Below are 27992 nucleotides of genomic sequence, written 5' to 3'. Positions count from 1 at the left end.
GGAAAAAAAAGCGATGAGCAGTTGAAGGTACGTGGCCAAAGCCCGGAACGGATAGGAAAAAAAAACAACGTAACTCATTTCCACCTCAGCGATATTACGGTCTAGGTATTTGGCTACCGAATTCACAAATACAGAACCATGTCCGCGTGTCCCTAGGGTCAGCGTATCTAAGTTCCCTTTGTTCCTTCACTGCCACAGAATACTGACTTCTGCTCCCGACGAGCCCATGTCTGCCACTGTACCGTGCCCGTACCATCCAGCCTGCAAACGAAGGCTCAAGAATCTTCGCGGTGTTGTACTCCACGTCAACAGCAAGCATCGGCACGACATCCAGCAACTGCGTTACCATGAACCTGCCCCACCCGAACCTTCCCCCGAACCTGAAGAGCCAAGGCCTGAAATTTTCACGCGTCCCCTGTCACCCTATGCTGCCCAATACGATGAGGCCTCACGGTCTCCTCAGCACACCTTTGACTCTCCCGGACTCCCGCCTTCGTCTCCTCCACCTGAAAGCCCTCGTGTCAACGATGAGACAACTGGAAATGAAGAAGAGGGTGAAGAGGGTTATGCCATAGGCGAGCAGGTGGAAATGGGGCCTGTTCGGCGCATTTTTCACAAGTACCTAACTGGTGAGTGGAATACTAAAATCTCTTCGTGTTTTGACAACACTCAACACCTTTTCAGCTCGCAAATGTTCGCAAGACGGCACGTTCCTTCCACCAGGCACGCCCCCTTCCCTTCCGTTACCGCCTCCCCCTACCGACTGGTTGCCCTTCACGTCGAGGGTAGCATTCGAAACAGCCGACTTCCTATATCGACGCGTCCAAATGTCCGCAGGCAACATCGACTTCCTATGCGAATTATGGGCGTGCTCACTTGCTCAATACGGCGCTGACCCACCGTTCCAGTCTCACGAGATGCTATACAAGACCATTGACTCCTCAAAGCTCGGCGACATCCCCTGGCAGTCGTTCTCTGTCACCTATCAGGGCCCGCGGCCGGCCTCGAACGTGCCACCCTGGATGGAAGCAGGCTATGACGTCTGGTTTCGTGACCCTCGTAAGGTTGTCGAGAACATGCTTGGACGCCCCGATTTTCAAAACGAGCTAGACCTCACGCCGTATCGTGACTACGACAAAAAGGACAATCGGCGCTATGAGAACCTCTTCTCTGGGGACTGGGCTTGGAAACAAGCGGTACGTGTTCGCTTCTCCTCCACAGAATCCCTTGGCTGACGTGTGACACAGACAAAGATTTCGAAAGACCCGAATACCCACGGTTCAACCTTCGTCCCGGTCATCCTCGGGAGCGACAAGACTACGGTATCTGTTGCCACCGGCAATACGGAGTACTACCCTCTCTATGCATCCATCGGGAACGTGCATAATGGTACCCGCCGTGCTCGCCGAAACGCAGTTGTCCTCATTGGCTTTCTTTCCATACCCAAAAGTACGTTGCAATTATTCCTTGTCAACCCAAACTAACCTTTCCTATAGCTAACAAGGCTTTCTCGGGTGACGCCAAGTTTCGACACTTTCGTCGGCAACTATATCACGCATCTCTGTCAGCCATACTCCAACCCCTCAAGGACGGCATGACGATGCCTGAAATCGTGCGATTCGGTGATGGCCACTACCGACGTGTCATATACGGACTGGGGCCATACATCGCAGATTACCCAGAGCAAGTACTCCTTTCTGGTATTGTACAGGGCTGGTGTCCAAAGTGGGTTGCTCTCTGCACTGCTGGTCTCTCGCTCATGAAGGTTTACAGGTGTTTTGCCTTCCCGGATGATCTCGACGGAGGAGATCCGCTTTTGCGAACCCAGGCTCTCACAGAAACGTACGTTCGGGCGTTCCGCCCAACCACCTGTTGGGACGACTTCGGTATCATTGCGGATGTTGTGGTAAGTCCGCAGTATCATTTCGGTTCCCGTCCGAGACTAACCGCTTTCAGCCTTTTACCAACGACTTTCCCCGAGCCGATATCCATGAGCTCATTGCTCCGGACATCCTTCACCAACTCATCAAGGGCGTTTTCAAAGACCATCTCGTGGACTGGGTTGTCGAATACATCAAGGCCGAGCATCCAGCTGGCGACGCTGCAGATATTCTGGATGATATAGACCGGCGGTGAGCTCTCCGGTTTTCACACTGCTGTTGATGGTAACTAAGCGATCATCATTAGCATTGCCGCAATTGCGCCATTTGCAGGGCTCCGGCGCTTTCCGCAAGGTCGCGGATTCAAACAATGGACGGGCGACGACTCCAAAGCGTTGATGAAGGTACTCCCCTCTCCTCATTCCTCCCTCTCCGTCAGCTCATCGTCGCGAGCAGGTCTACATTGCCACCATCGAAGGGCATGTCCCCACCGAGATTGTCCGGACCTTTCGGGCATTCTTGGAGTTTTGTTATACTGTCCGCCGCGATGTCATAACTGAGGACGACCTAACACAACTCGAAGACGCTCTAAGTCGATTTCATCACTATCGCACCGTTTTTGTGGACAACGGCATTGGTAATCCAGCATCGCTCCCCCGCCAACATGCGCTCCCACACTACATCTACATGATTCGGCAGTTCGGCGCTCCCAATGGGCTCTGCTCGTCAATTACCGAGTCTAAACATATCCAAGCAGTCAAAGAGCCATGGCGCCGATCGAGTCATTTCAACGCGCTCGGTCAGATGCTAGAAACGAACCAGCGTCTTGATAAGCTCGTCGCTTGTCGCGTCGACTTCGATGCTCGTGGCATGCTCGAGGACGACCTCGCATCAGTAGCACTTCGCGACGCCCTTGCACGTCGTGCGTAGCTTGATTACCACTGTCTACTACCACCCTGACACTAATCCTCTTCTCGCAGGTGCCAAACGACTATTGCAGAACTCATTCGAAGAGGCCAGCTCTCCCTCCGACCACCTCCTCATTTGTGAGGGTCGCACACGCACACTCGAGGATAAAGACTGTGCGGAAGCTGCTGGGAGCTTGGTGAGAGCGGTCGCGAGAGTCAATGGAAAGGAGTTACTTGCGGAGGTGAAACTAGCGACAACGCGAGGTGAGCTCGGACGATTCATCTTTTTTTACTCATTCTAATTGTCCCTTTAGCCCGAAAGCGGGCAAGAACCCTTCCCGCCCTCGCCGCCGAACTCTCCACCCCCAACCTTGTCGCCTTAACTCGCCGCTTCCTATTCGAATACCTCAACCCCACTGATTACCGCCTCAAATTCAACATCCCCATCCCTATAGCAGAGTGCCCGCCTGCACCGAGGAAGATCAAAGTCGTTAACTCGGCCATATCTACGTTCCGAGCCCCCAGCGATCAGTGCGGCTCCGGCGGTCTCAAACGCGAGCGGATCCGCTCCACCCCCCTTTGGCGTAGTGAAGCACCACGGCACGATTGCGTGCTCACCATCGTGGACGAATCCCGACCTGGGACGCTTTCAATGGAAGTCGCCCGCGTCTTGGGGTTCTTCAGCTTCGTGGTGGATAAGAAGGAGTTTGAGTGCGCGGTTGTTCATTGGTACGAATACTACAGTGACGAGCGGGACGAGGATACTGGTATGTTCATTGTTCGGCCCATGTATACGCCCAGCAAGGCCCGTCATCTCGCCGTCATTCACGTTGATACCATGGTTCGAGCAGCTCATCTAGTCCCAGTATATGGGAAAGACTTCGTTTCGGAAGGACTCTCGCACTATGAATCTTATGATACATTCGACGCCTTCTACCTCAATCGTTATATTGATCACCACGCTTTCGAACTGTTGTAGTTTATAGTAATAAATTTGTTGACTTTTCATGGCTTTGATCGAAGTCTGGGTCGTTTGCCGGAGTCTTCAGCGTCATCGCGCTTTATGGTACTTTTTCATTTGCTTTGACAGTTACGGACTAAGTAGGTGTTTGCCGGATCGCTGGCAACGCACGAGAGCCATAAAAAGGCCCGCAAAGTCTATTTTTAATGGCAAAACTCGGCAATCACCCGTGCTAATTTGCTGATGTGAAGACCAAGCGTTCTCCGAGCCGAGAAAGACTGCAGAGCTTCTGCAGGCATCGTGAGCCAATGCGACCATTTGTAGCTGAGCGCATCACTCGCGCCGAAGTAGGGGAAACGATTCAGATATTAAGGAGATGTGGAGGGTCATATGAACACTTACTTGTACGCAGCTCGAACGTTTTGTTTCGAGGCTGATGAGCGGCCCGGTGGTCCGTGACGTGTATAATCAGGGGCGTTTACCCATAATGGGACGAGATGTGCCTGAGTATGAGGACACGCGGGAGAGTGAGGATCAATCGCCCCGTTGTCTCCTCGAAACAACGTCCAAGTCCAAGTTGCAGCATCAGCTCTGGCATTTTCTTTGGTCGCAGTGCTTCACGCTTGCTACTGACGCGACTGCGGAATAGGGCACCCGCGCTGGTCGGAGAACGCGTTCAGGTTCTCACTCAGCCCCAGCCATTACCCGCAACTCTCCAAGTCACCAATCTGCTGATCCACAAGGGTTGTGACTGTACCACCATCATACCTCGAAATCAACCCGTAATACCCTGGAGCGCGGTCTTCAGATTTGCTGCTGGACAGTCTTGCCATGGCCCCTCGCCGTCGCATCTCGTACATCATCCCACCACCAACCGACCCTGTCCCGCTCCTCCGACTCCCTCCACCAGGCACACACCACGCCGGCTCCTCGCAGCCCCTTCTCATCCCAGCATCCTCATCGTCGCGCCGACAAGCCAATGGCCACTCGCCCCACGAGCACGAACACGCTCACCACCACGGCCACCACAGTCACCACCACCACCACCATCACAACAGCCACAACCACCTGCCATCCCTCGAAGATGCCAGCCAAGGAGCGACGGGAACGCGGGGAGCGGGCGGAGACGACCAGGCGGACGTGCAGCACCCGCGTCACCGCCTCGGTGTGATGGCGCTCGCGCTCGACACGACTACGGCACTCGAGGGATCCGATGGACCCGAGGGCATTCTCTACACAGGCGGACGAGATGGGATGGTTGTCGCGTGGGATCTCGGACTGCCCCTCCGCAAGCGTTCACAGCTCTCGGCGGCACCGTGGACGCTAGACGCGCAGCCGGCGTCGCCGATCCGGTCTGCTACTACCCACGCGCACGCCGGTGCGAGCGAGCATGGGGCGAAGAGACGGAGAAAGGACAGGTGGGAGGTGCTCACGGGTATGGCGGAGGAGGGGGACGGTGTTGATGATGGGTCGGAGGAGGAGGACGGGCATGCGAGGTATCAGAGTGGGGATGTGCTCGGGGATGTCAAGGAGAGCTGGCGCTGGCGTGGGAGGGGTGCCGACGGGACGCACGGGCGGAGGAGGGCGAAGACGATGGGCGATCTCAGTATGAATGGGGGCGAACTAGAGCGTGCAGGGGAGGAGGGTCAATGGGAGGAGGACGTCCCTTGGGAGGCGAGGTGGGAGCTGGATGGGGGACAGCTGCAAGATGGAACTGTGAGTGCTCGTGTTGTTAGCCATGATTGCGGCCAAATATGTTTCTCTGAAGGCTGACTGGAATATATTCATGCTATGATATTGTTCGTGGACTGTGGATGGCGATCACTAGCCCAGCAGGTTCCGAATGAGCGCTCAGACACATACAGACTGGGTGAACGATATCGTATTATGCAACTACAACCAGACTGGTAAGTATTTCATCCCACCGTACCTCTCCCCCTCAGCCTTTCATGGTTTTCTGACTTGCTAAACCGCATATAGTCGTCTCCGCTTCATCAGACGGCACCGTCAAAGCTTGGAACCCACACTCATCAACACCCCAGGACCCTGTCACACTTGGCGCCCACGCTGATTATGCACGCTGTCTCGCAGTCTGGTGCGCTCATCTTTCACCCTTTTTCCTCTTGTCATTGGATGCTGACGCATACATCCTAACCTACCAGCCGTGAACAAAACTGGGTAGCCTCAGGGTCCTTCGACCGCACCATCAAACTCTGGGACCTCACGCGATCCGCGCCTTCGCACTCGGCTCAGTCTCCGACATCTCCATCCGCATCCTCTTCCCCCCGCCACGCTTATGCGACGTCAACGTCAACATCCACGTCCACGTCCACACCAACCCCGCTGCTCACGCTCAACCCGCCGGATGCGTCGTCACCCAAAAGCAGCGTGTATGCGCTTGGCTGCGACCCGTACGGGCACGTTATCGCGTCCGGCTCGCCGGAGCGCGTTGTGAGACTATGGGACCCCCGGAGCGGCAAGCGAACGGGCAAGCTAGTTGGGCATACGGATAATATTAGGGCGGTGGTGGTTAGCGAGGACGGGCGCTACGTGAGTTTACGAATCATTTATTTTGCCGTATCATTAATTAATCAATTAATTCTTGGGATATGGATGGCGGTAGTTGCTCACTGGTTCAGCGGACGGTAAGCTCTCGCTTTCACGACCACGCAAAAAAGTATAAATGTAACTGAAATACGCCGTTCTATCTCAGCATCGATCAAACTCTGGTCCCTCGCATCTCAACGGTGCCTGCACACCTTCGCGCACCACGCCGACTCCGTCTGGGCACTGCACAGCACGCACCCCGCGCTCGAGCGCTTCGTCTCAGGCGACAGATCGGGCATTGTGTGTCTCGTGGACGTGCGCGCCGCGCAGAGCGACATGGCCGAGGGCACAGCGTGCGTCGTGTGCATCGATGCGGGCGGGTGTCCGCCCCTTGGGAGCGAGGGTGGAGCAAGAGCGGTATCACCGAGCGGAGGGCAGAGTTTGCTGAGTGGAGGAGGGGGTGTGCAGATACAGGTGCAGGTGCAGGAGAGCACGGGGATCAATGCGCTGCTGATGCTCGATGATGGGCTGTTGTGGACGGCGTCGGGCGGGTCGAGCAGTGTGAAAAGGTGGAGGGTGCCTGTACCTGATGAGCCTGAATCCGAGGGCGGGGCGGGTGGGGTGTCGGCGAGGGCGATGAGTCATGAAAGGGAGAGGACTGTTACGAGCGGGTCGGCTGGGTTGAGTGGGAGGAAGAGGAGCGGGAGTGGAGGTGTTGTGCAGGGGATGGGGTATGGAGAGGATGATTGGGATCCGAGGAACATTTTGGGAGGTGGGCTCTCTTCAATCCCATATCAGCCTTCAGCCTTGCTAACACGTAAGAACTCCCAGGCAGTCGCCACCGCTCGCCCTCCCCACAACCGTTCGCGCTATCCTCACAACCACTGCCCACTCAGCCCTACGCACACGTCCCCCTCACACACCAAATCCAGCTCGCCTCGCCCATGGCCACATCATCCTCTGCCTTCCTGCACCACACCCACGCTGCGTCGCGTTTCGGGCGCGACAGCGACGTCGCGACGCTCTACAGCGCCGCAAGCGTCGTCAGCGTCCCCGGTACAGGCGTCCAGCGCTCCCTCGGCTTCGGACACGGCCACATGTACACCGCGCACACGCCGCCCGTATCCTCGGGCCTTCCGCCCGTGAACGAGCTCAACTCGCGCTCGCCACGACACTCGTTCTCGCCTTCCCTGTTTGCCTCTCAATCCGGCGCGTTCGATCTCCTCGGCGGAGGCATCAACGGCGGAGGCGGGATGGCAGCGCTGGCGAGCGCCGCGCAGCCGTATGCCGCGCAGCCGGATCTGACGATAGGGGGTAGCGCAGGGCTCGTCCGCGCTGTGTTGCTGAACAACCGCATGCATGCGTTGACGGTGGACACGGGCGGCGAGGTTGCGTGCTGGGACGTTGTGCGCGGGACGTGCGTCGGCCGGTGGGCGGTCGCGGATGTGCGGGCCGCATGGGCCGCGAAGCAGCAGCACCAGGGTGGCGGCGGTCAGAACGGCGATATGACGCATATCGCGAGCGAGTCGACGATTGCGATTGGGATGGGCGTGGAGCTGGAGACGAGTCCGCGGGATGCGCTGGAGGTTGTGAGGGAGCGGATTGAGGGGGAGGCGAGTGTGCCTGTGTGGGGGAAGATTGATACCAAGACGGGCGCGTTGAATGTGCATCTTGAGGATGGCGGACGATGTTTTGATGCGGAGGTGTATGCGGACGAGGCGGGGTATAGTGGGGCGAAGGGGGAGGAGGTGCGATGTGAGTATTTGATTCTTGTGTTCTATCTTTCTCTTTCTCGCTACGGCTTCTATTCATATTCACATCTTCTACCCATTCTTCGTGTGGTTCGCTTGCATTCTTCATAAAAATATTAACAACCTTATTTCAGACAACATCGGGAAATGGGTCCTCCGCAACCTCTTTCTTGGTTTTATTCGCGAAGAACAGCGTTCCCGCCGAAAACACCGTGAACACGACGCCCCGCGCAGCGCCGGTCCAGCGAGCCCTGCGGCTTCTTCGCTCAGCTTGCAAATCCCACCAGGTCAACTTGGCCCCCGACGTGTATCTTCGGATGCGTCTATGCAATCTCATCTCCAGTCTCCTACCCCTGGCTACGTATCAGGTGCAGCAACGCCTACGTTCATGCCAGCACACCAGGCGCACGCACGGTCCGGCCCGAGCGGATCGGGCACTCTCAGCGGGACTGTGACAACATCGCCGAATGCAAGAGCGCCCATACCCCCAGCCATTCCACGTCAGTCGAACCGCATGGCGGGACCGCTGCTCACGCCCATGATCCCTATCGCCGCCCTGAAGGGCGCAGGTCCAGGGATGGGGCTGACAACGATCCCCCAGAGTCCGTCGCCGGGCGAGCCGACGCCGACGCCTATGGGAATCGCTATACCACCTATGACTACGCCCACGGCTGGTGGAGGTCCCGGAACGCCTGGAGCCGCGATCACGACCGGTGCGAACGCGGTGACAACGAACGCGACTCCGGGACCGGCGGGGGCGCAGCCCGTGACGACGGACTATTTTTCGACGCGCACGAGAAGACCGAGCACGGCGTCGAATGGGCTTCCGCCGCTGACGACGAACACGACAGGGGGATCTGGTGGCAACTCCTCCAGCACCAGCGCGCCTGGCACGAATCCGACTGCGAACGTGAGCGCAGATGACTTTTCTGCATGGGGCGGACCGGGGTCGCCGTCGGCGTCCGGGGGCGGGCAGCCGCCGCAAACGCCTACTACGCCCAGTGCGGGGCTTAGGGGTCTGCTGAAGAATTTTACGAAGACGGGCAAGAAGGCTGCGGATGTTCCGCTTCCGTCTGGCTCTGGGGCTGGTGTGGGTAACGGGACGGGTGCGACGGCGCCAGGGTCGCCCGTGGTTGGAAAGGAGAGGGAGAAGGAAGGAGAGGTGCATATTTCAGTCTGATGTTTGGTTTGATGCGTGGATGCTGACCCATGGCAACGCTTTATCACTCAGGACGCGCCCGAAGTCAAGTCTCCCCTTCAGACCCTGCTCTCTTCTTCGTTCTCCCCGCCCTCGTCGAGTGAGGTGCCGACTCTCCAGCTTCCGCAAGGGCTCTCAGTGCTCATCTCGGACGAAGTTTACTGCGGATGGCAAACCGTTTACCGCGGTGCTGTTTCTGGTACATGGGCGGACGTGTCTACGCTGGAAGAGACGCTGCCTCTCTGGGTGCTCGAGTATTTGTTGCACAATCGCATACACACGCAGCCGGCGGTCAAACTTAGCTTTGTGCTCCTGCCTTGGGCGAGCGGCGAGTCGGGAGAGAAGGCACTCCCGGAGTTGCTGAATAGGTGCGTAGTGTTGTATTCTACAAAGAGTCTCTCAGTGTTGACGGTTCTCGAACAGTGCTCAATCGAAGTTGACCGCGAGCAGACTTCTGCGCGTTCGCAAGCTGACACATCATGTGAGTCTGTGGCCCCTTGTCTCCTGGAGCTGGTTTCTCACGACATTCCCTTAGGTGCAAGATAAGCTCGATAAGCTATCAGGCAGCAGCGGTACACCTACCTCCGCTACCACCCCCGACTCAATACCACCGATGTCGCCAACACCGAGTATGATCAGCGTGAATGCGACGACTAGCGCACGGCAGAACCGCCACAGGGCGGAGGAGATGTACGAGATCCTGTGCAACGACATCGTCCTCCCGCTGGACATGACGCTCGCGACCGTGCGCCAGTATTACTGGCGGCAGATGGGCGAGCTCATCATGCACTACCGGCTCAAGGCACGCGATGCGCGGCCGAGCGTAGACAATTTGACTGTGTGATGGTGAGGAGACATGCGGAAACGATGGGGCGCCCGCTATTTATTGTATTATTTGTTATCACCCCCTGTGTTTGTGTGCAGTGTTATAGTCAGGATATACCTGTTGATCTACGTAGAATACCTCTTTTTGTGGATGGAGACAGCATTAATCTAGATCACGATGCACTGGATCTCTGACCCATTCAGTTTCGTTCAAAGCAATTTGAAGCATCATGATATTGTAGTCGATGGGCGGTGCGTACATACATGTATGCATACAAGAAGAATAAGTTACAGACAAATAATAGTATAGACTTACAATAAGAAAGGTGTCTCGCTACCTAGCTATAGCATCTAGTCCTTAAGCAAAAGACGTGTGCGAGGTTTTCTGGCTACCAAACTGATTCCGCTGATCATCATATCGGACCGACTCCGCGACGTGGATCTATGAATTAGTGAGAAAGATGCTGGTACTGGAACGAGCGAGCACATTACCTCGACTCCGGCAAGTTCAGTACCGATGTTCGTCGGGAAGATGTGAACGTGGGACTCCTTCTTTCTCCACACGATAGTGGTGTTGATCCTGAGATGGCGCAAGAGAGGGTTAGTTCAATCGTTCCATACGACCATAGTCAAGAACTTGGCTCTTACGCAGCGAGAAGGCAGTTGGCTTGCACTAGATGGAGAGGTATAAGTGACTTGTCGGGAATGAATACTCTCAAGCTTACCTCCAGCGATAAGCGAATACGGGCCGAGGAATAGGTCTTTTCATAGCGCAGCGTAAGATAAAGAAACAACCGATTCAGAGTAGTTGTGCTGACCTGTATGGTTGTATTGCACGAGCTAAAGACACGTCAGTCGATTCGCGTTGCGACAAGTTCGAGGGCTTACGAGTATGAGCATCGCAATACGACACAGACTAAGCCAAAATGAGCATTTTCAGATAGGATGAAGAACAAGAAGAATGTGTTACGTTGGCGGCAGGCCAATTTCTATCGCGGGATTCAGAGAAGGAAGCGCAAGATCATAAGCTGAGAACATTTACCAACTGTCCAAACGATGAGCCGATCAATCTGTCTTACCGTCTTGCGAAGTGCCCAAGACTTTGACTTGCGCAAGAACCAGGTCGTCCCGCCAGTGATAACGAGCGAGCCTGCGATCTCGCACGACACGGAAAAGATTATGACCCACGAGTGCAACGCGAACCACTCGGCCGTGGAGCCGTCGTACAACAATGCTGCAATGGCGCAGTAGAGCGTTACGACGGTGGATATGGTCGTGGATATGGCGACAAAACCGGGCAAGATGATACTGTTTGATAGCCTCCACAAGCGGTATCCGTAAAACCCCTTCAGAACCACCAGGTAAGCGAAACGGAGCCAGTGAGGATGTAGTACGAACCGACATGAGGATGTTCATCACGGCTGTTGAGGTGGCCATCGCGCTGAACTGGGGCTGAGGGAGCGCTTCTACCCGTTTGACGTCTCCGAAGAACGAAATCGTCAGGCTCCATAGCATCGCTGCGCAGCAGAAGAAGTGAAAGGCATTGACGAATCTCAAGTAGCGAGAATGTCAGCTTCAGAACGGCCGCAAAGGTCAAGGTACTCACATCGTCCATGCCACCTTCATCCATCTCCAGCGTTAGTACGGGGCGCATGGCAGGGAGAGCGAGACAATCATAAACGTACAAAAGCCTTCCTCCTCAGTGGGTCACTCCCAAAATTACAGTGATAAAAGTAACCTTGGAGGAGCGAGCATCCTAGCAGGACGGCACTCCCCAACGTTCCGACCTCCAGAGGGCCAATGACCAGCGAAACCTCAGCGGACATGGGCCAGGTCGCGATCGCCCAGCAGATGAGGGATAGGGAAGAAAAGATGGGCTCTGATTTCTGGCAGAGAGCGAAGGCAAGCGGCCCTTGCGGGCCCTAAATCAAAAGGACAACTTAAGCCAATTATCGGAAACAGCTCGGGGATGGGAACTATGTTTGCCTCCGATCATCAAGGCCAGAACATGCCAGAGCAGTGCGAGAGCTCAAACTTATTCAACCACGCGTCCGTCCATACGAATAGGAACTTACATATGATTAGACCAGCGCCAAGCGGCGCGGCGACGTGAGTACCAGAGAGCATTGAGGTGGCGCGATAGGGTGCGATCTGGTGGGATCATGGATGGAACGACAGGGCACAGCAGCCCATCAAATTGCGACGTGGGGTTTGACAGGAGATGACAGGAGAATTGACACAAAATTAATAGGCCGTGAAGTTGCGTTGACGTCTGTTGACGTGTGAGATCCAGGTTGATCTCCGCGACGATGGGCATTGAACGTGAACGTTTGAACATTATGAACCGCATTCTGAAAGGAATAGCCTTACAAAACAAGAAGAGTCTTAGTGTTCGGATCATGTTCAGTGAAGTCTTCGTCAGCCATGTGGACGGCGTGCTACGAACTTAGTGGGCCTCTGATGTTATTTGAAAGTCAGTCAGCTGCACATGTCGGACCTTCAACTGAGAGGGAACTCGACATCGCGAAAGACTTCCTCCGTGATCGTAGCCGTATCGCGCACGTGGGCAGCGTCGACGTCATGAGCCGTACTCGACAATGAAGCAACAATGAAACTCTGCTTGTTGGAAGAGCAACAACATAAACATTGGCAGAGAATCAACAGTCAACCAGCCAAAACAAAACAAAAATACAACATCATACCGCATCAGAACGAGGAAGACAGACGAAGAAAGGCAACCGAAAGGCGGCAGATGGAGAAAGCGGTGCTCTATACCTATCCTGCGTGATGGAGCATATCGTACAGCTCCAGATGACTCCACAAAGCTTCCTTTCATCAAGACGCGCCATCTCCTAGGGAGATCGTCTCCGGGAGCGGCGTTTTATCGTCATCAGTAGCATTGCTTCTAATTGTGTGACTCGCGAACACCTGTGCAAGTAGCCCTTCTGTTTCAATCTATGATCGCCACCACGTCAAAGGCCTACTTACCACCATGGGATCAGACCTGCCCCCTGCGCCCGCTGATGTAGGAGTACCACTCGTGCAAAAGATGATTGAACTGTTTCTTCGGAACAACATACGGCTGTTCAGCCTGGAAAATCCATAGTTAGGTTCGAGCTTCGGCTCATCGGACTAGAATAAACAGAGTCGCTCACGCTGCTAGTAAACAGTTTGCTTGGACTATGGGCGATGTCAGATTCAAGAAGCATATCCCATCTTGTGTAGCCCTCACCTCCCGTTGTCATAATGTATGGCCCTATCCAATACACTAAAACCGCATGTGGATGGGAAGGTTCGAGCGATGAAGCAGAGATGCTCACGAGTATCACGCCAGCGGAGAAGCTATTCTTGAGTTAGTCTCTCAAATAAGCTAAGAATATTCAGTTAAAACGTACGCAAATCATCAACGCAATACGACAGATACTGCACAGTGGAAATCGAATCAGCAGGTTGGCCTGGAAGATGCAGTTAATTCGACATTCTTACCATGGCCCCAAGCCAATCTCTATACGTTTGTCAGCAACGAGTGGTGCATAATTCATCACGAAACGAAGTCTTACCTATCGTCCACAGAATGAGCTGATCGATCTGGCGCATCGTGTCACGCAGAGCCCAGTTTTTCGACTTGAAAAGGTACCAAGTCGTACCGCCCGTGATGGCGAGTGAGCCTGCGACCTCGAAAGCGGTCCCGGCGATGACCGTCCAGCCATGCAACGCGAACCACTGGGACGTCGATCCAGAAAACATGAGGGTCCCGATTGAGCAATACAACGTCACGCTCAGGCAAACCGTCGTCGCCAGTGCCACAAATAGGGGGAGGTAGCGTCGTTTGGATAGCCTCTGCAGCCGAAAGGCGTAAAACCCCTTTTGAGGATGGTAAGTTATACTTCGTTGGTGGGCAAACGAGTTCGAAGAACTCACCTGCATAAGGATGTTCATGATCTCCGTGCAAAGACCGAGCATGCAAAGCTCTGGGTTAGGTATGGATGCGACCTCCTGGCCAAAGTAGCTTATCGTGAGTTTCCATAGGATCGCCGCGATCGTAAGGAAGTGGAAGAAGTTCAGTAGACTAGGAACGAAGAGTATGGATGAGCTATGCTTAATACGGGATACGCAAGTGGGGCTCACAGAGCGGCCGTGACCTATCGACATGTAATCAGAATCGACGGCAGGAACTTAACCACAGGGTCAAGACTCACCAGCGCCTTCTTCTTGGTTGTGTCGTCACCGAAGTTGCAGTGGTAGAAGTAAGTCTGCAAGACGGTGCATCCTAGAAGGATGGCGCTGACGAGCGTGCCGAACTCAACCGGAGCGATGATCCAGAGAACATTGTACTCAGACATGAAGGATGGAGGAAGGAAGGGCGCATTCGGCCACTCAGTCCGTCTCCTTCGTCTCACCAAGCACTGGCCGTTTATGTATGTCTCGCAAACACTTTAGCCCGCCGACTAGCGGCTTCGGGAGAGCTGACTAAGTGGCGTTAAGTCCGGTCGCTCGGTGAGGCCAAGGGCATTCGGGACTTGCTAGGACCTCCAAGGCTTTCAGCATCTAGAAGCGCTGTGTCTACAAGATGTATGCGTGCTGGACTCCCGCTGCGTCTTCATTAAAGATTATTTGGGCCAGCCCTGAGCTCCGAGAGGCCAACAGCGTCTTTGACCAACAACACGTCAACAAGGCGGTCGTCAGCCTATCAGTGGCCCATTGGGCCAGAAGAGCTTCGTATCTAGTTGCTTTCCCATGAGCGAAAACACTGGTTACTATGCGGCCGTGATGGAGAGAGATTTCTACCTCTTTTGGCTTTTAGAACCTTCGAATCTTTCCGCTGCTAGTCACGTCATTGGCTCCCGCGAGCTCTACCTTGTATCGGCACGCTTCACCAGGAGCGAGAAAAGTGAGGCTATCCCGATCCAATAGCAGGTCGTCGCTTGCAGGGGCTACAGCTGGGCCACGGTGATGCGAGCATTGGTTTCCCGTTCCTGACCATGCATGTGTGAAACACATCTTCCGCTCCAGCTTGGCTGAGCTACATACGTTGTGAAGAGATGAGGGGTTTCATGAAAATGCGACTGGTGTGTGCCCGCAAGCGACTGACGAACAAGCTTCAATGGATTGGTAGGAAGTTAGGATCGAACGCGACGTGCCTGAAACGCTCAGACAAATATCATAAGTACGTTAAAGTGTTATAGAGTAGCCCTTGACCGAATGTTACAAGTCGGATATGGTGTAACGGCTAACATTGCCGCCTCTCACGCGGCAGCTCGGGGTTCGACTCCCCGTATCCGAATGTTTTGGGTTGGCAAAGGCTTATTTATTTTTTCTCCGCGGTGAGGTGATTTCACGCAGAGACTGATAGAACACCATGAAATAATATTAATGTACACAGTGGTGAGGTCGTGATATTTCTCGTTTACAATCCAAACGGGTTCTTTTGTGCTTTCTCCGTCTCTTCCTCGCTGTTCTTAATGAACATCCACCATCCCGGTACACTCTGTACTGTATCACGTATGCCCGTTGTCGAAACTGTCTTATCTCGGCTGGAGCATATCAGCGTTCCTATAGATCCTGCTGTTAGAAGCGTTCTGAACAGCTCCCCATTGTCGTCCAGGAGTACATCCACTTCTGCGAACCCGTTCGGAATGGACGTGATATGAGGATATTGAACGCCATCGAGCTCGAGGTACAGCGGCCCCGTGAAACGAGTCTCTGTGTGTTTCTCGAAGAGCTTCGACGTAAACTGCTCTGTGCTGAGCGACACGTATTCTGCGGACTGTGTGTCCGCCGTTTCCTTGAGCTTTGGACCCTGCCAATGCCCCTCGTCGGTGAACACGCAGAATGCGGCGATCCAGCCCATGAAGAAGCTAGGGCCGCTCGCGTTTCCCTTCCGATGGAACACCTTGTCCCAGAAGTCGAGATTGGCTTTACTGGACGGCTCGTCGAACGCTCGAACGAAGCGCGAGATAACAGGCCGGAGGAGGTGGTACCACGCAGTCGTCTGGAGCCCGTACTCCTTGAGCTTCTCGAGACGTACAAGAATGGCCTCCCAGTCGGCACGCGTCCCGTCGAGCGTGACACGCGGGATACCGCACCGCAGCCCGAACCTGTAATCAAAGTACGCCTTCATGCTCGCCATCATCACCATCGCATACACCGTCGTATCCGTGACCGTCGTCGTCGAGAACATCGGCATGACCCAGTCCCTCAACGCCGGATCGACGACGTTCTTGTGCATCTCCCCCGTCATCTGTCGCGAAAGATCGCCAAAATCGACCGAGTAGCGGTTCCCGTTCGCGATGACGACGAGCTCCTTCTTGTCCTCGTGCGCGACGAAGGAGGTGCGCAGCTCCTCCGCGTGCGCGTTTACGTACGCGCTGAACTGCGTGAGTATCGCTAGCCAGACGTCGTCTGGGCGGACGACGAGCGCGCGGTGTTGGTTGTATGCTTCGAGCACGGTATGTACGAAGCCGTTCTTCCGCGGGATGATCTTATTCGAGTCGATGGTGGGTGGGATGGAGGTCTGCAGGAGCTCTTTGCACTGCTGGTAGGGACCGGGGCACGCGTCTCGCAGGATCTCGCGCGCGGCTTGTTCACCCCCGTGCGAGGTGCCTGTCGTGATGCTGAGGGAGTCGGCGAGGTGTGAGGAGGGGTAGAATGAGACTGCAGTGGCAGATACTGGATTCTGTTGATCCCCAGGAGGCCATTATGAGCCGGGAGGACGCAGTCAAAGAGCTCATTGATACTCACCGGAAGACCCTCCATCCTTGAAATGTGTATCTGGGTGTGTTGCTGCTACATCAATCCCGACGAACCTCCCGTTTTTATCTTCGCAAATCATAGGAGCTCGAGTCACACCGAGACGCACAGCGTGTCAGCTGAGTCTACAGCAAGTTTCTGGCAACTCTTGTCATTGTCAATGTCAATGTCATGGCGGTACGTGGTCAGAAGCGCGCCGCGACACAGCCACAGGGGAGTTGGTTATGGCTGAGGGCACTTGCTGTATCCGCTGTACTGTACATCGATTCTCTTCACTCGTGTGGATTTGTACATAGGGAAATTATTGGGGCACCTTGGTTCACCAGTCGGTAAATTATTGGTACTCCGTCCGTGGTGGTGGATTTGGCGTTTTATATACAGTATAGTTAACCTTCTTACCGTTATTAGTTTGGCTCTATTTGGCTTTCGCGTTGGACTGGAGGCCCGAGGGCCACTGATCCACCCGCTTTGAATGCTCCTATGGGTAATACTGAGGCCCCTCACGATGAATTGATGTGTAATCAAACAGTAAACCACTTAGAAAGCTTTCTTGGCATCTTATTCACTTTACAGTCTCCTGTGCTATACCGCTGCTGCGCATGCCTGCTTTTCGTCAGCAGACCCCGACTTCAAGTCATCTAGGCCCTCCTTTGGTTTACTGTTAAATGACACTACCCCTTGATTGATGTTTGCCAGCCATCCTAATCCGGCTCTTCATTTAATCTGTCGAAAGCTCCTTTCCTAATCCTAAGACAAGAACCCTCTGTACGTGTACATGAAGCCCCTGGGTTTTCCTGTATATAAGGAGGCCTGTCCCCGCACAAAATCGCTATCCGCTGGTCTCCTCCTGCATCTACCCCTACTCCTCGTGATAACGTCTGTGCCCCGTTCTCCCCGTCGGCGTGTGTATAATGTAGTTCGTAGGCAATGTCGAGTGCTGAATTCGTATCGAATATTGTTCCAGCCGCCATGCCTCCCCCAACCATTATGCTTCGTGTCCAACCTGTCAATTTCGCCGCCACTCACTGCTATTTACGATTCTTTCAGTACATATTCCCTATGATATACCGTATGAAATGCGTCTCTGCGCACTATTTTACTGTGTTGGTATGTCCAATAATTTTGCATACACATTTACGCAAATCAATAAGCTGGATGCGATCAGAGGTGAGTTTTTATCAACGCCTGAGCCATAATGGTGAACTAGTCTGCCTTGGTTCTGACGTGTTGTCAGCTCGTATGCCTTTGACTCCGAGAAGCCATCAAACACACTTGATTTGCGCTGAAAGGGTTCGAAAAAAGAGCAATCTCAATTTCTAATAAGCTTGAAACACCGCCTGTAGTATATACCCTAAAAGCAGACGTCCAACAAAGATAATGTTGATTAATCGTTTGAAAATCTGGCATGTAATCTTATAGTTGTGTCCAGCTTGGCCACTGACAGATCTCCCCATTCGCAATTAAGGGTACCTTTTTGAACGCGTATAAGTTTTGGCTTGCATTCTGGATTTCACACGCACTTGCCCGTTGTCATCTTCAACACAAGCTTATTTACGAACAAACTTTGCTACAGATTGTTAGTCACTCCTTGACCTGAAAACGTTGTGCTTCCCGTGTCCTTGCGTAACTAGGTATTGTTGTATTAAAATAACGTGTTCCCTACCCTTGCCGTCTAAATGCCGGAGAGCAGCGGAGGCGTGTCTTGTATACAGTACTGGGTATGTGTGTACCTGTACTATATATCGTGCTTCATTGTCTTTCTTCGTTTGTGTTAGTGGTGGTGTTTGCCTGGTGAAGGCGTCTGAAGAAGAACGCTGACAAAGCGGTAAGAACAAAACGAGAGTGAGGGTTAAGCGAATGTGAGTGTATGCGCGCACGGCACGGTGTGCGCTTATAGCGACGTGTGTGAGATGGTAGAAGTTAGGGGTGCGTGTATGAGCGAAGAGGCGAGGTAAAGTAGTGATGTGAGTGGTCAACAGTAATGATGAAGTGTCCGTGTCAATTGTCCTCCATGAGTGTCTGCCCATCGTTAAGACTTCACAGGCTCGAAGCCGAGTGCTCGGACTTAAGCCGAGAACACAAGCATGCCGACGAACGCGCCAGCGGCGAGCAGAGCGCCGAAGCGGGGCGACATCGCAGACGCCGCGCCGTTCGACTTGGATCCGGGATCGGAGCTGAGGGATGAGCCCGTGGTCGACGGGGTAGCGGATCCTGAGGTCGCGGAAGAGGTCTGCGAAGCAGTCGACAAAGACTGGCTGCTCGAGGACAGGGACGCCGACGAACTGCTGCTCTGGGGCTGAACCGCGCTGCCCGATACTGTCGTCTGGCCGCCGATGTCTAACATAATTTGTTAGTGTCTTGCCCCCGCTACTAAAGCAGGGGTGGGTGTACGTACACTGCTCGAACGAGGGCAAGCCATAGTTGGTCTCAAGGTAAGGCTGGGTGCGGTTGTATCCGACGCCAACGGGAACGATGTGCTTGAACGCGCCCTGGAGCTGGCTGTAGAACTTCATCGCCTCGGACATGGTGAAGTTGTTGAGCTCGTGCGTGAGCATGATCGCACCCTCCTGCGGAGATTCAACCATCGCCGTCAGCAACCATGCTCCAATTCAATATTCAAAACGGAGTGGGGAAACGCACCGTGGTAAACGCCCCACCGTTGGCAGTGTTAATGAAGTCCTGGTAGTTCTGGTCGACCTGGGCTTCGGTGTAGCCGTCGTAGTCGGCGCGCCAGTCGTTGGAGTCGTATTTCCAGACGATGTTTACCAGACCGAGAGCGTTCGCAATCGCGCGGACACGGTCATCGACGTCACCGAAGGGAGGCTGAAAACGTCCGAACGTCAGCAAACGTAAGGGTTGAGGAAACAACATGGACGTACGCGGAAGCAGGTGGGCGTAACACCAGTCGCAAGCTTGATCATCTTGAGAGCTACGGACTTGTCAGCGATCGTACGATATTTTGATGATTGAGTAGGACTCACTATACCAGAACTCGGCAAAGACCTGCTCGCTGGTGAGCGCAGTCACTAGAAAGTTACCGTCAACAAATGTCCAACCTCGCAACTATTCCCAGGTATGCTCACGGTAGTGGTGGGACCAGGTATCTATACCTTTGTTAGCAATGCTCCAAAGTGGAATTTTTTCAAAGCGACTTACGAACGCAGATTTCATGACCATCGGTAACAGCACGCTGGGCCTGGAGAGGCTGGTTCTGGACGTTGCTACCGATATAGTACATCGTGGCCTTCTGGTTCTTCTCCTGCAAGAAATCGTAAAACGCGTTATGCGAGCAGTTCGGGCCATCATCGAAGCCGTAACCGAGAGTATCCGGCTATTTTATAGAACACCCACAATCAGCCAAACTGCCAGCAGGCCCAGTAGCCGCCGAAGGCCGCGATAATCGAGAAGGAAGTGCTTACCTCTGGCATCGAAATGATATCGGCGGGAATGCCCTGGTGCTTCGGCGTAGAGCACTTGGTGTTCGTCCACCAACAATCCGGGTCGCTCGGGTCGTAGTTGAAGCCACCGAAATCGCCCATGAGCGATGCGGGCTGGGTGCCCTTGACCTGAATGTTGGCCGGGACGAGGCTCTGGATCGAGTTCCACTTGTCTGTAGCCTCCTGGTCTCCCGGGACGATTTGCGCGACTTGCCAGTTGGTGGGGAATTTGGAGGACTGGCTCGATACAGGGTCATAATTGTAGCCTGCGCATTCTTGGTAGGGATCTGCAACGTTGCGGAAGGTTAACCGCGGCCCACTGCGAGGCGGGAAGAAAGGAACGGCGCGTACCTTTGATAGCAGCTTCGCTAGCCTCGTCAGTGGGTCCTTGGGCTACAACAGCAGAAACGAGCGACAGAGCCACGAAGGCAAAAGAGGGGGCGGACGAACGAGTGACTGAAGACCAGCGCATGACTTACTTGCCAAACGCGCTCAAAGAGTGACCAGGGGTAGGAGATGAAAGGAAGAGAGAGAGGAAACAATGGTCATGCGGTGGGCGGGATCGTGCTTGATGATATACCAACCGGTTTCGTGGCAGCATGGCAGCACCAGCCAAGCACGTGCCTTGCTCTCGTATTCGGCGATGGAATATCTTTTGACATGCGGAGTCAACAGCCCGAACAAGGGACGACGACCGGAAGACGCCAATCATTTCGTGATCACCAGAAATCAGATTGAAGCTCGTGTTGTGAGTCATTGAAGATAATGAGACAACGAGAATCGGCCAAGAGGTGAAGATGGGAAGCACATTATGCTCCTAAACGTATGTTTTGTGAGCACTGCGCGTCGACGCAGAGTAAGGTGGATTATTACTCGTTATTACTCGTATATTCAAAATTATGCCCGGCTTGGCAATGTACATGTTTGGCTTTGTGGCTGTGGTATATCTCTCGTTTTGACGGTTAGTGCTCGGTATTTGTATATACGATGTGGGGCTCTAGATTGCACGGCAGACATTGACAGGCAGTGGGTCCACTCGTGTTCGAGTTTTCCTTTCCAGTACAATGCAATTGCGATCCTCACTGAGCAAAATGGTGGGACGAGCGCCCTAAGTGCCGCAGCGGAGCGCGGCTGCCTTGTGTTCGCGCATCAAACATTGGACGGAGCGTGGAAGAACATAAGCCAGGTCATGATGAAAACAATTGCCAAGCCCCGCCAAGGCACATTTTAAATCTCCGCTTCGGGACTCAGCGCGAGCTCAGTCAAGAGGCGTGCGATCCCCTGAATTCCAGCACTACAGTCGACTCTCCAATAACCCATACACGTCGGGAGAAGCCCCAGAGCTAGTGTTGCCGCGACTCGGCTCGGCTCGAAGCTGAATCGCTCCCTAGTAAAAATAACGATTGAATTTTGTAGCGTAAGGTTTATGTTTCGAAGTGATGACTGGCAGCGACGATGGCAACCATGACATGACAATTACCTCACTAAGTATTTTGTTGCCTTTGTTGTAAGTCCACCCAATCGGCTTGAGCCAGCTCCCGAGCCGCGGCAACACTACCCAGAGCATGGGTTATTAGAGAGTATGGGATAATAGAATATCTCATAAAATAGGGGCTATAAAGTTAGCAATTTTTTATAGATCGTTTTAGTGTATACTACCACAGCACAAGCGTTTCCAATCCGCTGAGATTGATCAGAAGTGATTTAATTAATGGCAGTGTAAACATTAAGCTCAGCATGTGCAGTATGACATTCTTCCCGAGGGTCACAGATCTTTCTGGAGTGAATCAGTCGTTGATCAGGAATATGCAGAAAATGGTTGGTAGCATTGCAAGCGGAGAACAAGGAATAACTTCAGCACCAGCCCTGGGTTATTGGAGGTGCAATGTCGGCCATGGCACTGGAGCCTGGAGGTGATTAATTGATTTTCGAACTTTGGGCCGAGAACGTGTTGCAAACATGCTATGAACATGTCAAAGTATTTGCCGCATTGGGCATGTAATACCATATATAGGATATTACCTCCGTTAGAATGACCAAAACCCAGCCAACTTACCCCTTATGGCTTACAAATATGATCTAAAAGCTCCGAAAGTATGGGTTTTGCCCCTCAAAAACACATGGGGTATGGGATATCGAAAAAATATGGGTTTGAGTGACGATTTTGGTGGGGACCAACTCGGGAGATACCAAAACGCATGGGTTATTGGAGAGTATAGGTTTATAGAACCGTGGGTTATTAGAGAGTCGACTGTATCCGTTTTTTGGGCCGTCCCCATTTGGGAGAAAGCTCCACTTTGGCGACAAGACGAGTGTGGGGACTTACCGGCGTGAATAACGTCTCAAGGGAGACTTAGACGGTCAAGCGAATGAGAGAAGGGGGGTATAAACCGACTATGTAGAATACGACTATGTAAAATAAATGACATGTTAACCGAGACAGATTCTGGCAAGCCAGGATTTTTGCCGACCTTGAGCTAAAATCACAAGCACGTGATCGAGACGCAATCGTAGTAAACGATACAGGACCAACTTCTGTAGCTTCTTCAAGCATTCCAGCGACGCTCCCACTTCATCCTGCTCCTTCATTTCACATCCACCCCTTCCTGACCACATCCAACCTCATAGCACTCTTCCAACGTTTCTCTGACTCAACATGAGGTATGGGAATTCAATTCAGACATGTATTGCTGGTTTTGACACGCATTTACTTGACAGAGAGCTGACTTACGACCATTGGCTCGAGATTGATGTGGACGAGTTTGGGTCTGCCATACCGACCAACCAGACAGCTGGCGACACCAACACCGAGTCCGTGGGGTCTCACGACTCGCGCTCTGATTGTGTACCAACTGTCATTATCCCCGACGGTGACGGCGACAGCAGTCAAGACCACATCAATGCACTTCTGGTGGAGAACACCAGGCAGGGTCTCTTTGACCTCATCCAGCTTGGTTTCCTCAAGACGCGCGAGCACAACAGGCGCTGGGAGGTCCAGTGCCCCGAGTGCTCGACCTTTGTTTCCTCAGGATTTCTTACTCGCGCGGATGGCAAGCCCTTCGTTCCCCGCCCTCCTCTCTTCATCTGGCTGATGAACCACCGGTTCAGTCAGAAGTGTGAAGCTAGTCGAGCTTCACTCGAGCGTTCCCACACCAGTACCTCTGGTGCCTTGACGCGGTCAGCGTCTTCTCTTGGCAACCTCAGCAGCATCGGCTCCTCATCATCCACCTCATCCCTCGGCGGCTGTCAAGGCCATCCCATCATCTGGTTGGTCCCTGGCGACTCGTTTCTTGAAACCTTCCCTGTTGGCTGGTCCTCCGAGGGTCCTGGCACCCTCTCCTTCACTCTCAACCTCACAGGTGCTATGCCCCGGGCTCGCGTGAAGACCTGCCTCGGAGTTGCTGCGCAGTCCGAGGTCTGCTCGGAGTGTGTGGGTCTGCAGCCCAAGCTCGAAAACCTTCACAAGCTCGCTAGCGACCCCAAGTCTCACACAAACTATCGGTACTTGTCGCACATGCAGCTGTCTACGCTCGCTTGTTTGCTCTACAAGGACATAAACGAGCTCAAGCTCGAGGTGCGTTTCTTCGTTTATTATTTATTCACTGTACTTACCCACTGTCCCAAACAGACCCTCACGCTTAACCAGCGTCTCGGCAACACGCTCGAACACCTGGATGACTTCAACGCGCTCCTAATGGCACTGTCGCAGCAAGATGTCCCTCGCCTCCATCAACTCATCAATGTGGCACGTCGCAACGGCAACAGTATGCGCACAATCACCAACCGGATTGAAGATGCCATCAATGCCGTCTACGCACCCCGTGGTTACACTGACAAGGACATCGACCTGGCCATCCTCGTTCATTGCCTTGGCGGGCAAGCTCTCTTGACGGCCCTCAACAGGCGGCTTGCTATCCCCTCCCTTCGGACGCTCGAGCACAAGCATGCGTTTACCCAGGTTGAGGTCACCACCGGCCGCATCCAGCCTTCCCACTTCACTCAGAACATCCAGAACACCATCCTGGCACCCCTGCAAAGTTCCCCCTTGTCTCCAGCCCTGTCAGGTCACACCATCACCATCGGCGAGATGGCTATCCAGGAGAAAGCCGACTTCGACGGCAAGTTGCAGATGGTGCTCGGTATCTGCCACCAGCACTCAGACGGCGTCAACCTCCGGCTCCACGATGTCGCCTCTGCAGAATGTATATGCGAGAAACTTGCCTCGGGCGAGTGCCACCTCGGGAAGGAGGCGACCATCATTGCGGTCACCACATGGGGCAATAACTCCATACACCCTATCCCTGCTGCCCCGTCATGCAAGTCCGAGACGCCGGCTGAGATTGCTGACACCATGAAGCAGGCAATCAACAGCTGGAAGACGACCGGTGCTCACAATCAGCTAGGGCCCATCTGGTCAGTTGCTACCGATGGCGATGCCACTTGCCGTCGTGGATTTCATGACTTCCTCCTCAAGGACGAGCTGGACTTCAACTCCCCCTTGTACCGTACTATGTGTCTGCTCCCCGGGCTCAATTTACAGGTTGGTGAGGGTGATATCACCCTGGACTTCAACTGGAAGCATATCTTCAAATGTATGTCTTTCTTTGCTCATCGTATCTGCATTGCTAACATCTTTATTAGGTATCTGTACACTCTTACAAAGCCCCAAGGGCATTGTGCTTAACAACGGCCGGATCATCAAGCCCGCCAATCTTGCCACATACCTCCAGTGACTCCCTGATGAGGACGAAGAGAGCGTGCAATGCATGCTCCACCCAGACGACCTGCAAGACATCCCCCATGCCATCCAACTCCTTCTTGCCATTGTCTCCCTTTCTACTCTTGAACCTCCTCCCGGCAACGTTGAAGCCACTATCGACCTTGCCAGCATTCAGCTCGTATCAGAGCTCATCAAGCACCTTGTTCTCCCCTTCCTCACCACAACATTCTCACTCTCAGACTAAATCCAATCACTTTTGACCTTCACCCACCTCCTCTTCTTGTTTTTCCAATCCGGACTACGTGCATTCCTCCCCTACCAGCTTTACTATGACTGTCAGACAATGGTCAAGAATTTTATATTCTGCGTCCTCAAGCAAGCTCTCTTGATCCCTACAAGGACATGTGGCTCGGTGACGCTGGTGATGACAAAATCGAGGTGCTCTTTGCCGCTTTACGGATGCTCAGTGCTCATGACTCAGCAATGAGCTTGGCTCAGCTCCACAATTGTCTCAGCGCCGCATGCGACATCCAGGCCGTGTTCAACCGGCATCCTGACCTGCACTCGGGTTCTTGTCGGCTGCAGCTTGGCCGCATTGAGGCGACTGACCACCTACGTTGCCATCACTGGGACGCTGACCTCACACCTGCTAATTGCAACATTCCCACTTCATGGCTCACTGGTTGCAACCAAGCCCACGCAATCCTCTCCACCTCCCAACTCTCGCCGGACGTCTACAACTACGACAGCCTTCTCATAGGCTCCGGCGTTGACTTCCTGCGGCCACTCGGTGGCAACAAATATTTTGGCATCTCGTCGGATGATGCTGGCAAGGATCCCTCTAACCCAGCACCTCTGTGAGTCGCTCACATACTCTACTTGTGCATCCCTCACTAACATATGTATTTGTAGCACCCCCATTCCTGACGACCACCATCAAACTCAACACAGTGCCGATGAGAATGCTGCTGACAAAGCTGAGGTCCGCGAGTTCGAAGATGGGCTCGAGGACTTCATTTTGGATGAAGTGGTCGACCCGGACTTGACTCCGCATGATCCACCCCCTGGCATGCTGCCTACTCCATCTGGCCCCGGTATACGGCCCCTCGACTGGTGCCTCTACAAGGGCAACTGGGTGCACAAGGCCTCAATCATCCGGATCCTCATCAACACCGGCTTCAATTGCAAGTCCCTCAACAGGCTCGGACGCTGTGCCTCGTTCACCAAGTCTCTCAAATGCAAGAACACCCACACCTCACCAGCTTGACCATCCGCTGGCACCAATATCTTTACCCTGGGTGACCCCTTTGTCTGTCTCATTCGCTCGGGTGGAGTCGCCTCTGCAGCTCTTGCACGCTCCACCACCATCACGCACAACGGCTACACGGTGCCATTCCTCAAGTATGGTGCCTTACAGGATCCGAAGACACGAGTTGAGGGACAGGTACTTGACCTCAGGGCCATCACAATACCAACAGACAACGGCCTCCAGACCGACTGGTACTGGACCGGCGACTACATCAAGGAGACCACCACTGTCCAGGGTGTTTCACACACCAGTGAGAAGCCGGCATTGGTAACTTCTGATGGGCATCTTGTTCAACGCGTCAACACCATTCTCACACAATTTGCGGAGCGCCCAGACCTCGACCGCTCTTTATTTCCATCCATCCCACTTTCTGTCAATTTCACTTGGCAGGTTCCTCATGAAACACTGACCATGACATGCTCAGTCCTCCACATCACGCTTGTATCAACCAGTCTCTCAGCTCGGTCACTCAAGACCATCACACCATTGGTCAGCAGTGGAACTTTTCCTTATGCCATTGGTGGTATGCCCTTTCCCGCTTTTGACTGATTTATACACTAATTTTTCATTGACAGGTCGGGCCTCATTTGTGGCCGAGCTATTAGACGCAAGTACCTCTGACACATCAAGCGAACCTTGCAATGTTTGCGGTTTGAAGATCCCATCGAAGCATGATGCCCGCACGCATCATGGGATTCATATACTACGTACACTTTTCCAGCTTCCCGATAATCCCATCGTGAAACTGGTGTGTGGCCATTTTCTGTTCCTTTTTCTACTAAAGTCCCTGGCAGGTAAGCGTGTCCTGTCCCTGTGTCTGGTGTGCCACCAGGCAGTGCGAGACCCGTATCACCATCAACAACAACGGTGTTGTTATTGGTGCACCCGACAGCCGTTGCAGTCGCTATCACACTATCTCGTACAGCCAGGCTGCAAAAGGGTCTGCTAACTGCCCCACGCGCAATGTTCCTCTGGCCTGCCCTCTTTGCCATCCCCGTGTCCCCGGCCGGTTGGAGAAGAAACCTGTCCTCGCCGTATGGAGGTATAACATGTTTGCTCATATTTCAGCTTACCATCCCCTCTATGCTCTGCCGGATCTATCTCGCGGTGGCCACACTTTGCCTCTGGCTGTTCTCGACAAGCTCGCACTGACAGCACTCGAGTACAATTTTGCCAACATTCCCGATTCTCATTGTTTGTTCCTGCCGCTCGTGCCTCAACGTACCATTGAACCTGATCCCTCGGAGCCGCCTGTGGCCTCGGGCTTGTCTCTCAAGTGCGGTGCTCAGTCTGGGCCCAAGTCTAAGCCGAAGAGGACTAAACGTCTACCCTAGTTGCTCTCGTGTTTCATTCTTCTTGATCTCATATTTCTGCTCATCTCTCTGCTCGTCTCTCTGCTCAATTATCTCTTTCTCGGCCTCTGCTCAACTCAGCATTCATTTTTTGTTCATTCTTGCTCTTCGACTCTCTGATGCATTGTTCAAAAGTACTCCTATACAATGTGATGTCATGTACAAATATAATAGTGTTATTTTTCTTGATACTATCTTGAGTCGACGCGTGAAAAACGCGTCAACGCGCACGAGGGGACAACGAGGAGGAGATGAAAGTTGGAGACGATCAAAATGATTGAGATGTGATCCTGATGGGTCACTGCTTACCTGTTAGGGACGTGTTACAGTCACGGTGGGGCGGGGGGGGGGGGG

General features: G+C 53.6%; 8 protein-coding genes and 1 non-coding gene across 9 annotated transcripts; 5 read left to right on the top strand and 4 right to left on the bottom strand.

The window, feature by feature from the left end:
- The first annotated feature begins 680 nt into the window (after positions 1-680).
- CONPUDRAFT_108937 (uncharacterized protein) lies at positions 681-3796 on the top strand. The gene is made up of 9 exons (XM_007773878.1): positions 681-1196; positions 1248-1449; positions 1497-1725; positions 1774-1906; positions 1957-2132; positions 2188-2284; positions 2337-2802; positions 2861-3052; positions 3103-3796. Exons 1-9 carry the CDS (start codon positions 828-830, stop codon positions 3765-3767), a joined length of 2529 nt encoding a protein of 842 aa, XP_007772068.1. The 5' UTR covers positions 681-827; the 3' UTR covers positions 3768-3796.
- A 610-nt stretch (positions 3797-4406) lies between these two features.
- On the top strand, positions 4407-10181 carry CONPUDRAFT_167777 (WD40 repeat-like protein). The gene is made up of 11 exons (XM_007773877.1): positions 4407-5465; positions 5578-5656; positions 5730-5844; positions 5912-6299; positions 6373-6394; positions 6463-7068; positions 7128-8051; positions 8182-9209; positions 9279-9613; positions 9669-9726; positions 9781-10181. The coding sequence occupies exons 1-11, from the start codon at positions 4581-4583 to the stop codon at positions 10087-10089; spliced, it is 4749 nt and encodes a 1582-aa protein (XP_007772067.1). The 5' UTR covers positions 4407-4580; the 3' UTR covers positions 10090-10181.
- A 138-nt stretch (positions 10182-10319) lies between these two features.
- CONPUDRAFT_84088 (uncharacterized protein) lies at positions 10320-12015 on the bottom strand. The gene is made up of 11 exons (XM_007773876.1): positions 11756-12015; positions 11677-11690; positions 11469-11622; positions 11113-11416; positions 11041-11059; positions 10959-10986; positions 10889-10910; positions 10796-10831; positions 10719-10743; positions 10563-10650; positions 10320-10512 (listed from the first exon to the last, which is right to left on the bottom strand). Exons 1-11 carry the CDS (start codon positions 11894-11896, stop codon positions 10429-10431), a joined length of 915 nt encoding a protein of 304 aa, XP_007772066.1. The 5' UTR covers positions 11897-12015; the 3' UTR covers positions 10320-10428.
- Positions 12016-12466: 451 nt separating this feature from the next.
- On the bottom strand, positions 12467-14555 carry CONPUDRAFT_167775 (uncharacterized protein). The gene is made up of 11 exons (XM_007773875.1): positions 14270-14555; positions 14199-14212; positions 13992-14139; positions 13631-13934; positions 13557-13575; positions 13466-13493; positions 13391-13412; positions 13303-13338; positions 13226-13250; positions 13059-13161; positions 12467-12998 (listed from the first exon to the last, which is right to left on the bottom strand). The coding sequence occupies exons 1-11, from the start codon at positions 14411-14413 to the stop codon at positions 12906-12908; spliced, it is 936 nt and encodes a 311-aa protein (XP_007772065.1). The 5' UTR covers positions 14414-14555; the 3' UTR covers positions 12467-12905.
- A 727-nt stretch (positions 14556-15282) lies between these two features.
- Positions 15283-15354, top strand: CONPUDRAFT_t96. Its single transcript has one exon. It is a non-coding gene; the product is annotated as a tRNA-Glu (tRNA).
- Positions 15355-15477: 123 nt separating this feature from the next.
- Positions 15478-16902, bottom strand: CONPUDRAFT_138932 (uncharacterized protein; the record flags this gene model as incomplete). Its single annotated transcript, XM_007773874.1, has 2 exons — positions 15478-16649; positions 16812-16902. The coding sequence occupies 2 exons, from the start codon at positions 16900-16902 to the stop codon at positions 15478-15480; spliced, it is 1263 nt and encodes a 420-aa protein (XP_007772064.1).
- A 1983-nt stretch (positions 16903-18885) lies between these two features.
- On the bottom strand, positions 18886-20729 carry CONPUDRAFT_156877 (carbohydrate esterase family 4 protein; the record flags this gene model as incomplete). The annotated part of the gene is made up of 9 exons (XM_007773873.1): positions 18886-19157; positions 19216-19387; positions 19461-19643; positions 19700-19749; positions 19802-19846; positions 19904-19924; positions 19977-20151; positions 20240-20544; positions 20609-20729. The coding sequence occupies 9 exons, from the start codon at positions 20727-20729 to the stop codon at positions 18886-18888; spliced, it is 1344 nt and encodes a 447-aa protein (XP_007772063.1).
- Positions 20730-24023: 3294 nt separating this feature from the next.
- Positions 24024-24941, top strand: CONPUDRAFT_61613 (uncharacterized protein; the record flags this gene model as incomplete). The annotated part of the gene is made up of 1 exon (XM_007773580.1): positions 24024-24941. One exon carries the CDS (start codon positions 24024-24026, stop codon positions 24939-24941), a length of 918 nt encoding a protein of 305 aa, XP_007771770.1.
- Positions 24942-25460: 519 nt separating this feature from the next.
- CONPUDRAFT_156875 (uncharacterized protein) lies at positions 25461-26244 on the top strand (the record flags this gene model as incomplete). The annotated part of the gene is made up of 2 exons (XM_007773872.1): positions 25461-25834; positions 25890-26244. 2 exons carry the CDS (start codon positions 25461-25463, stop codon positions 26242-26244), a joined length of 729 nt encoding a protein of 242 aa, XP_007772062.1.
- Between the last annotated feature and the right edge of the window lie 1748 nt (positions 26245-27992).

This window comes from Coniophora puteana (genome assembly GCF_000271625.1).
Source record: "Coniophora puteana RWD-64-598 SS2 unplaced genomic scaffold CONPUscaffold_11, whole genome shotgun sequence".
Taxonomy (NCBI): domain Eukaryota; kingdom Fungi; phylum Basidiomycota; class Agaricomycetes; order Boletales; family Coniophoraceae; genus Coniophora; species Coniophora puteana.
Note: the sequence above shows the minus strand (reverse complement) of the source record. Positions and strands in the feature narration are given on the sequence as shown.